The sequence below is a fragment of the Hippoglossus hippoglossus genome, chromosome 12 (genome assembly GCF_009819705.1).
Source record: "Hippoglossus hippoglossus isolate fHipHip1 chromosome 12, fHipHip1.pri, whole genome shotgun sequence".
Classification (NCBI taxonomy): domain Eukaryota; kingdom Metazoa; phylum Chordata; class Actinopteri; order Pleuronectiformes; family Pleuronectidae; genus Hippoglossus; species Hippoglossus hippoglossus.
The window spans coordinates 6,603,332-6,614,144 of NC_047162.1; the positions used below are offsets into that span (position 1 = coordinate 6,603,332).

General features: G+C 39.8%; 1 protein-coding gene across 1 annotated transcript in view; it reads left to right on the top strand.

The window, feature by feature from the left end:
* The window catches only part of lamc3 (laminin, gamma 3), a 99,218-nt gene extending 89,619 nt beyond the window's left edge, over window positions 1-9,599 (top strand). Inside the window, exons 22-28 of the mRNA XM_034602709.1 lie at window positions 3,955-4,174; window positions 4,654-4,800; window positions 6,059-6,161; window positions 6,648-6,850; window positions 7,550-7,690; window positions 7,790-7,889; window positions 8,440-9,599. Coding sequence (XP_034458600.1) covers window positions 3,955-4,174; window positions 4,654-4,800; window positions 6,059-6,161; window positions 6,648-6,850; window positions 7,550-7,690; window positions 7,790-7,889; window positions 8,440-8,702 — 1,177 coding nt within the window. The 3' untranslated portion in view covers window positions 8,703-9,599. The remainder of the gene's footprint in view (window positions 1-3,954; window positions 4,175-4,653; window positions 4,801-6,058; window positions 6,162-6,647; window positions 6,851-7,549; window positions 7,691-7,789; window positions 7,890-8,439) is intronic.
* Window positions 9,600-10,813: the final 1,214 nt, after the last annotated feature.

Genomic DNA, 10,813 nt, shown 5'->3' on the forward strand with positions numbered 1-10,813 from the left:
GTAGGATGTGAATTGAGCACTTCATGCACAGATAGGCAGCATAAAAATTGCATTTCCCACACTTATGTACCCGTGTTGCAGATCAAATGGGTTTTACAGACAGGACGGCCATCCAATCAGAGAAAATGACAACAATATTCAAAACCTAACAATAGAGTTTTTTTTTTTTTTTTTTTACAAAGCCTCAAATAAGACCAATAACAGGAGTTGAGACTTGTTTCTTTTAACACTAACTTAGAATAACCAATTTTTTATATATTCTTTTTATTATATATATTTTATTACAGTCAATCTCTATGTTTATATATTTAGTAGCAGCAGAAGCAGTATGACATCATACCACATTTCAGTGATGGAAACTAATCAAGTACATTTACTTGGGTACTTTTCGTTAGAGACATTCACACACTAGAGTAATTTCAAGTTTCTTCTACTTTATACATCAACACCAATCAATTTCCCAACAAATTATTAGTTAGTTCCCACTCCGCTACATTTATTTAGCAGTGATAATCACAAGATACCTTTTCAGATTTTACATTAAAATCTAATGATAAGCTTGAGAAATCAAATCTATTCTTAAAGAGTGACAGTTTTACCATCGCCTCTCTTCTGCGTGTTGTACAAAGTACTTCTGGAGTACAGGAGTCTATGGAGACTGAGTGACCCAAGTGTAGTTTCAACAATAAATTGAATGCATCACTATTAACTAACAATGTCATATACAACAATTTATCAGTCACTTTTGCACATTTAGCAGCTGATACTGTACTTTTACTTATGAAGAACTTTGGATAAAGGTATTTTACTTGCAATGAATTATTTTTACTTTTTGCTTGCACTGTTATAAAAGCCTCTTCTACAGTTTCTACACACGTTAGCTTGGTTCCTTTTCATCCATGGGCACTCTTTACCTGACCATAACCAGTACTTTTAGTTGTCCATACTTAACCAGACCTCTACCGTGTGGTTTAGTTTGAAAGATAATCATAATAAACAGGTGTAATATATAACATGCCTGTTATATATGTGTGGGTAAAGTTTCAAGCGCAATAAAACCATGAGTTTCGTGGCCCTTGAGAAATGTATGATGCTGAAGTGAAATGTATACTGTCATTTCTGGGGATCTGCTCTGCTGAGGGATAACAGATTGTTTATAATTACACCTGTAGATGTGATAAAGATGACACTTCTACTGCACTTTGCCTCACACCTTTCATGAGTTCATAATTGGTGTGAGGCTGAAGCAAAGTATCTCAATCTTCTCTTCCAAAATTATTAAATCAAACGATCAGAGGACATCATGATATTAATACAAACATATATACAGGACTGTCTCAGAAAATTAGAATATTGTGATAAAGTTCTTTATTTTCTGTAATGCAATTAAAAAAACAAAAATGTCATGCATTCTGGATTCATTACAAATCAACTGAAATATTGCAAGCCTTTTATTCTTTTAATATTGCTGATTATGGCTTACAGCTTAAAAAAACTCAAATATCCTATCTCTAAATATTAGAATATCATGAAAAAGTATACTAGTAGGGTATTCAACTAATCACTTGAATCGTCTAATTAACTCGAAACACCTGCAAGGGTTTCCTGAGCCTTGAAAAACACTCAGCTTGGTTCAGTAAACTAAATCACAAGTATGGGGAAGACTGCTGATCTGACTGCTGTCCAGAGGACCATCATTGACACCCTCCATCAGGAGGGTAAGACACAAAAAGAAATTTCTCAAAGAGCAAGCTGTTCACAGAGTGCAGTTTCAAAGCACATCCACAAAAAGTCTGTTGGAAGGGGGAAATGTGGCAGGAAACGCTGCACAACCAAGAGAGATGACCGCAGCCTTAACAGCATTGTGAAGAAGGGTCGCTTCCAGAATTTGGGGGAGCTTCAAAGACAGTGGACTGAAGCTGGAGTCCAGGTATCAAAAGCCACTGTTCACAGACGTGTCCGGGAAATGGGCTACAATAGCCGTATTCCCATGGTCAAGCCACTTCTGAACTCAAGACAACGGAAGAAGCGTCTGACTTGGGCTATGGAAAAGAAGCACTGGACAGTTGCAGAGTGGTCCAAAGTCCTCTTTTCAGACGAAAGCAAGTGTTGTATTTCATTTGGAAGTCAAGGCGCCAGAGTCTGGAGAAAGGCTGGAGAGGAGCAAAATCCAAGTTGCTTGAAATCCAGTGTGAAGTTCCCACAGTCAGTGATGGTTTGGGGAGCCATGTCAGCTGCTGGTGTTGGTCCACTGTGTTTCATCAAGTCCAGAGTAAATGCAGCTGTGTACCAAGAGATTTTAGAGCACTACATGCTTCCGTCTGCTGAAAAGCTCTATGGAGATGAGGATTTCATTTTCCAGCATGATCTGGCACCTGCCCACAGTGCCAAAACCACCAGTAACTGGTGTACTGACCATGGCATTACTGTCCTCGATTGGCCTGCCAATTCCCCTGACCTGAACCCCATAGAGAATTTGTGGGGTATTATGAAGAAGAAGCTGAAAGACACCAGACCCAACAATGCAAATGAGCTAAAGGCCGCTATTGAAGCATCCTGGGCATCCATAAACCCTAAGCAATGCCACAGGCTGATTGCCTCCATGCCACGCCGCATTGATGCAGTAATCCGTGCAAAAGGATTCCCAACCAAGTACTGAGTGCATTAATGGACATTTTCAAATGTTTGATTTTGTTTTGCTGTTATAAATCTTTTTTTTACTTGGTCTGAGGAAATATTCTAATTTTTTGAGATAGGATTTTTGAGTTTTCTTAAGCTGTAAGCCATAATCAGCAATATTAAAAGAATAAAAGGCTTGCAATATTTCAGTTGATTTGTAATGAATCCAGAATGCATGACATTTTTGTTTTTTTAATTACATTACAGAAAATAAAGAACTTTATCACAATATTCAAATTTTCTGAGACAGTCCTGTATATATAAAAGTGGCCATTACATTATATGTTTGTCTACTCTGACGCTTAATTTTCTGTAATCTGCTCTATGTTGGTTTATTAAAAGTAAAACATTGATCGGCTGCAACTTTAAACTTAGTTAAGATCAGATCTCAAAGACCAAATTGTGTGAGAGAGAGAGACACAAAGAGAGAGAGATAAGGAAATAATTTGAAAGAAAAAAAACATTGAAGAGTAATATGTGCTGGTCAATACAACGTTTTTGCCAGTGGTCATACATAAAGTATGTGTAAGAAAATATTTGTATTATTTTATGATTATATAATGGGTTCATATGAACCAGCAGCGAGCCAGAGGACATCAGATGAGAAGGCTGTCCTTCAAATGTGGCCTCATAGCTAAGAGGATGTGGTCTGAGTGAGTGAGTCTCAGATGCGTCATCAATGAGTCTTGGGTGCGTTCATACCAGTAACTTAGCAGTACTGAACATGTGTTTGGATCATGTGAGACGGATGTTATCACCAGGTCTGAACAGAGCGTTGCACTTTGTCAGCGTATGTTCCAAACTTTGCTTAGCTCAATCGGTGCTGGCTTGTTGAATATGCCACATACAAACTGCAGAACGTACAGCGAAGCCACTTTTTCTAGTGACAACATCCTCCAATCACACATTAGAAAAGCAACCTCTGTAAGTGCATTTAAAGAAAGCTGGTCTAAACTTTCAATTATGGTCCTGATTTTAATTAATTCCAACCCTATCTGTTCTTTTTGTTGTAATCGTAACAGTGCTGTTAATTCCACCACCTGTGTTTTTGCCTGTGTCCTCTTCTTTTTCAGCTATATGAGATTGTATTGTTTAATTATCCTTCATTGTCTAAATATGTTCTGTCTTTAAGCATCTGTTCTTCTGGTTTTAACTACCTAAGGAGCAAGGAGCTTTCTATGAAAGGAGCTAAATGAACAAAAGGTTAATAACATTATTATTACTAGTGTATATTTCTTCATTTTCTTTGCTTTCTCTTATCATCTTTAACCTCAGAATAACACAAATGCAGCAGCAGAAGGAGAATCTGACAGCACAGGTGAACGCTACTGTTGCCCAACAGCTGTCCCTGGAGAAGGAAGCTGCCGGTATAAAGCTTGCCCTGGGTAACATCACATCATCCTTACATCAGCTGGCTCTGACAGATGCCAGCCCATCGCCAGAGCCTGACCAAACACAGCTCAACCAAACGCATCCCACCAACCACACAACACAGGTCAGTGTGGAAAGCACCTGCAGTGCGCAAATGAGATTTGAACCATTATCTTGTCACATTATCCATCAATGAGTGAATCATTTAGTCTAATTAAAGCCGCACGCTTTATATAAGAAACCGCTTCCCTGTCATTTAACGAGACTCATGCAGGGATAAAAGAGTCTCTTGATTTTTGAAGAGTGGGCAGTTAACTCTGCCTAATTTTTTTCTTGATTTAACATTTGGCAAGTGAGCCTTCAGAGGGGGACACTGAGTAGGCACACAAGAGAAGATTCTGGCAGGATCCGCTGCTCATGGGGTACATACTGTTCCTAGGAGTCCGATTAACCAGCGCGGCATCTCTGAGCAGACAAAACACTGAAGCTAATGTGCCCGTTGTGAATGTCAGTGTAAATGTTTCTTCAGATGTGAGGGTGGAAGCAAAATGAGGCTGTTTTCAACCAAAGCATTGAGTCTGTATATCCCTGCTTCCTGTTTAGGGGGTTGAGGACTTGATTAAAAAGACAAAAGAGCTGGAGCAGCAAATTCAGACCAAAGATGATCTCATCAGTAAAATCAAAGACGGGCTGGAGCCTTTGAAAGAGACGGTCAGTGTGAACCTGGAGAGCGAGGATGACATCAGTGAGGTGAGTACAGCAAGATATGTTTGCTGTGTATTGAATTATCTTTTAAATGCTCTTTGGAAAGGGAATGGAAAGGGTTTTATTACCGGATGGATTGCTGTGAATGTTTGTACAATTATTTTTGGTCGACTGACTTTGGTGATCCTCAGACAGTATCTCTACTGCCACCAGCAGGTTGCTGTTTGTTTTGTTTTTATCAAATGTCACATTATCAACAGCCAGTGAACAGTTGAGTTTTACATGACCATGTATGGAATGTCCATACAGAGACAGAGCATCTTTGTGGGTGATGAGAGGCATCCCCCCCACCTCCTGATTTAAAACGTTTTCACAAATAAATTAAAATTGTCTGAACCAAGGTTCACGTTGTTTACATTTGATTTGGTTAGTTTTGTTTTCACATTGCAATTTAGGGAGTGGATTAAAGACTTCTCAATGACATACAGTATGTACGTCATGTGGGATGCATCCACTTTGATTTCGTTTGTAGACGGGTGTGCGCCTGACATTGACGTGTTGTCAGTTCAGTTGGTCTTTCCGTTTGAAATTAAGATATGGATGAACTGGTTCATATCATTATTTTGGTTGCTGCTGTAATTTTATTATGGTATTACTAAAAGTGTCACCAACTTCAGGAGCAGAACTTCACACTAGTCTAAATGTGCCAAATGATGTTGTCTACTTCAGTCTCAACTTCCTGCAATTGGTCCCAAAGACAGAAATATCCCCAAAAAGAAGTTCTGAAAAATGATCCAAAACCATGGTTCATTTGATACGGACCAAGACCACCTCTTTAGTCCAGACGTAATTTTGGTCTGTTGGCCCGGAACACGTCACCTTTCACACCTGTTAGTTTGGTTCGGACTAAACTGAAAAGTCCCAAGGGCCAGACCAAACAAGGTAGGTGTGAAAGCGCACTGAAACTGCTCCTATCTGGACGATGTTATTGCCCCCTCTCTTTACAAAAAACTATAAAAAATGTAATTTATTAAAAAAGCTGTTTTGAAAAACATGATCGGGTCAAAATTGTAATTTGTACAGTTATACCTGACCTTAGTCTCTAGATAGCATTGGGAGCATGTTAGTACACTAACGTTTAGCTCAAACTACTGCTATGCCCAAGTACCCTTCAGTCTCATAGCGCGACTAGCATGACGTCAGAATTCTTGATCATTTGCTATCCCTACTTCAGTTTACACCACAGTAGGTATGTTGTAATAAGCTTTGAATACAGTTGGCTCCTATGTGTCTATTTCTGAAGCTTCGGGCTCGCGCTCAAGGTGCAAAGGTCTTGGCTTTGTCGTCCGTGGTGGCCGGGAAGGAGGTGGAATCAGAAGCCATTTCCCTTCACAGAGAAGTAGAAAGTGAGTCTCTATCTAGCTCATCTGTCCTTCTCACTATTGCTTTTGTTGAGCGTCCAAATGTAAATGTCAAGTACTGAGACTGAAAACAAACAGGGCCGCAGATTCAAGTATCACTATAATGAATGTGTCATCCCCACTGTGATGTTTTGACCTGCTCCACATGAATGCAGCTGCAGCTTATGTGAAGAATGTAATGGAGTGACAGGGAATTCAAGCATTAACTTCCTGAGTTAAACGTTGGCTGTTTATGAAACATGAAGAAAATCTGAAGTAGTTTTGTCTGCTCACACTTTCATTGAAATAATACTAGAGATCATACAATAGAATAAGTATATGTTGGATAATGAAAATATGAAATACATTCTGCATAAAATTCAGCAAGTAGACTTCACAATGATCCATCAATCTATTAAATGTTTTTTTATCTAATACATCTCTGAATCTGTATTAATTCCACCATTTGCGTTCTTCTCAATCTCAACTCAGACATGGTGAGGGAGTGGCCCCATCGGCAGGCCCAGACCAAGGCTGCAATGAAGAAGAAGAGACCCCTGGAGGAAAAGGTCCTGGCTGATGTCAGGAAAAGGGTCTCGCAGATCAAGGAGATGATAAAACCAGCTCTGGAAAACTCCAGCCTCTCCAGCAACATCACACAGGAGGCAAAACAAACAGCACAGGATGCAGCAAAGGCACGAGAGTTTTTTTTTATATTAGTCATGCTAATAGTGGCTTTGGGCGTGGCATGGCTGGTCACTTTGGTTCAGGCTGAAATACCTCACCAATTATTGGAATTGTGGCAATTAAATTTATTTCTGATATCCATGGTTTCACCACTGTGAGGTTTATGTTAGACTGGTTGTCATGAAACGTTTGCATTTATGGTCCCCAGAAGATGAATCCTAATCACCTGATCTTTTCATGCAACGCCACTTGCAGGTCACATTTATACACATATTCAATTAGGTCATCAATGTCCCTGCAGGATGAATTATTTGAGTTTAACATTGGTAATTCCTTCATTTTTAATCCAACGCCATCATCAGGTCAATCATGTCAGTCTTAACTGTACTTTGTTGTTTTAGTGCTAATTAGCAAATTTTAGCACTTAAAACAAAGTATATATTGTAAATTAATAATATTATAAATAGTAGCATGCTGCCACACTAACTATGGAGATGAACATGCTCAATACTAAACTTGCTAAACAGTAGCATTGTAGGATTGTCATTGAGCATGTTAGCAGCATGAAATGACATTACATTAGCATTACCATTTAGCTAAAATTGTGCAGCCTGACAGAGCTGCTAGCATCAGAATAGACTCTTTTCCCCTTAAGTAAGTTTACTGTCAATAGTCACCTAAATTATTCCTTTTTTCTTTGTGTTCAGGAATCCAAGGCCGTTTTGACCAAGGCCAAACACACCAGGACTGCATCCGCTCACCTTAGCTCCCATATTGACTCTGCTTTACAACAGCTGGCCGAACAGGAGATGCTAACTGGCATAGCGAAGTCCCAAATCCCCTCAGAGGTACTGAACACAGACACATGATTCATCTTTGAGTATTGATCTGTACTTCCTGTGTGCGGCTTAATGCACAGTGTCTATGTTATGTCTTCTTACTCCTAGTCCGAGGTGTCCCTGACCAACATGAGGGACGACATGGAAGCAGCCAAGCTCAAGTTGGAGGCCTACTCTGTCACACTAACTGACCTAATCAGTAAAATTGGTAAGTCACTCTCTCATAGAAGATTTCCACTGTGGCCACCTTTTGGTTCTCATGTGTCTATAAACCCATTAATCTTCATTATACCTTAAATGTCAGATCACTAAAGAGTTCTGTGCTTTTTAATGCCTCATTTAACATAGAAATATTTCCCAGATTTTGTATCCCCACGGTAGAGCAAGAATAACTGCAGTTCATGGCGCCCAGGAGCATTTTCTTTGTGGGTAAATTTAAGTGTAATAAAATAATTTAGCTGTGTATTTAGCTTATTATTATCTGACCTCTTCATTCAGACACATTTCTTGTATAAAATATTATACAGTTTGTAGAATTAACTGGCGAGACCAGGTTCTGGCACAGATTTATGGTCAATATGTTATTATCAGACACCAAGAATAATGATGAATCATTTTAATCAGGCAGAATGACCCACTGGTTGTATCATTGATCATGTATCATGTATCATTGATGTAGGATCGCCAATTACAATCTGAAAAACAAACTCTTGAAGCCTGTGTCTTCCATCTGTCCTCTCTCTTGCATGACGAACCAGATGCGAACGTGCCGCTGGAACGCTTCGACCGGATCCTGAACGAGACGGCGCGTCGCCTGAGCATGCTCCGCGGAAGCGTAGAGAGCCCGACGCTGGGCTCTAAGATCCAGAAGCTGCAGTCGGCTGCTAAGGAGCAGCAGAGCCGGCTGTCCCTCATTGAACAGGACTTACAGGAGATCAGGGAGGAGAGAGACAGTCTCAGGGATATTACTTTAAACTTGCCTCAGTCCTGCCCCCAGGCCTCAGGAGCCGGCAAAGGGTAGGTGCTGAGGATGATGGGGGGATTTAGTTATTGATAAGACGGCTGAACATCCGAAAAGTCTGGGAGGATTTTGTTAATAAAAGGATCTGTGGTCATTTTTTTATACAGCTTCAAATAAGTCAATGATATCCTTTTATATTCTTCCCTCTTTCCACCTTTTGCCCAAAGGTACAATTACTATCACTGCCATCCACACACACAGACACACACTTATACCGAAAGCTACAGACATCTACACGGTCACTTATGATTTATACCGAGTGTTCCTTCTCCTTTTTCTCTCACTCTTTGCACAAACAACATCCAAACTTTAATTTCACCATCAATAATAACCCGCCGCTCCGAACTGCTGGAGTGCACTGTCAAGTTTAAAATAATGCTGATTTTCCTTTGCGGGGGTAAAAGGTGTGTCTGAGTGCTCCTCCAGACTGACACGTTCATTTACACTTGAGCTCTTTTTCATCAGCGTGGCTTAATTAACAATTAGTCCTATTGGCCTCTGTGGGGTTCGGGTCAGGCTTCAACAGCACACTACCCGTGTTCAGGAGTCGTACTTACTTACTTACAGTGCCTACCTCTCTGTTTTTATCGTTCCTCCATGTTTCTGCCTCTGTCAAAAGCTCAAACATCCCCTGTCTGTGGGTCACGTTTGGTCACGATGACGAGACTTGTGAAATGGTAACAGACTGAAATTATGTAAGAGAGATACTTTTCGGTTCTTACAAAAGCTGAATTACTGATAAGGAATCAGAATAGGAACTACCAGTTACACATCGACATCTAATTGTAATCATTATAAACCTTTTCAAAGTAAAGTGTACTTGAGAGGGCTACTTGCATACCAAAATGTAATTTGTTATGGAAAGTGTTGTACGATAATGAAGGAACATTTAACTGATAAAAAAAAGCATTAAATTGTAGATCTTGGTTCCAGGAAGTCTCAGAAAACAAACAATAAAAGAAGTATTCAATGCTTGGAACACCTGCCTGTTGTTTGTGAATTTTGCTTTAGTGAAGCTGAAGTTGGGATTTACATCTATTAGCACTCATCTCACAGAATGGTAAAGAACATTAATGTGCTATGTGCTGCGACACTGAAGTAGCCAAGATTTCTTAAAGAACATGTTGGAAAGATTTTTTTTTCCTTTCATCCACCCATAGACTACGAAGATGGACGACACGTCTCCACACCCTCCCACTACCCAAAAATGAAGCCAAAGTTTCTTGCACAGTTGAAGCCAGAGTCTGCACAGCATAGCGCTGGGGGGGGATTGAATCACAATAGCGAGGTCCCACTGATACACATGCTCGACCAATCATGAGTCAGACTCAGCTGTCAAACATGATGTTTCACCCCTGTTTTTATATCAAACCTACCAGAAAAATAGCACTTGCACAAACATCAGTGACAAAATGACAGAAACCATTTTTGAGAAAAATGATATAATGTATACTTTGACTTTTATTTTGGTCTGTGTCCCATCTGCTAACATGGAGGAAGCTGGTCTCTTTTGTAGAGCTGTCATGTCGTTTAATTGAATCTGAAGCGACAGCGAGCTGACTGTTAGCTTAGCATAGCATAGAGACATGGAAAAATGGAGCAGTTTTCTGTTTAACATTATATCTCAGCAAAGTTAGCAACAACGTGTGAATTTTCCCACCTTTAAAGGTGCTGGTGGGTGAAAGTTTTTAGCTTTGGTTAACTTTAACTGACAACTGTGAGAGTGTTATTGATCTTCTCATTCTACTGTTAGCAAGAAAGCAAAGAAGTGTATTTGCCAAAATGTCAAACTGTTCCTGTAACACCACTGAGCAGTTAAATCATGAAGTCAATATGCTCTTTCAGTAATGTGCTGTGTTTACTGTTGAGTAAATTGCAATGGCCCAAAGTTTAAGTACTTTAAACGCAACAGAACGCTGTACCAGATATTGGCTCACCCACTGATTGTCAAGCTTCACTCAGATTTAATATTTTAAAAAACAATTTACCTTTGCAAACACCAGCAATTAAATAAAATCTGCTCGTCCCGTGATGTGACGACTTCATGCAGATGAACCTGATGTCGCACGAGGTCAAAGAAACAGATGTGGCTCTGTTGAACCCTCCGCTGA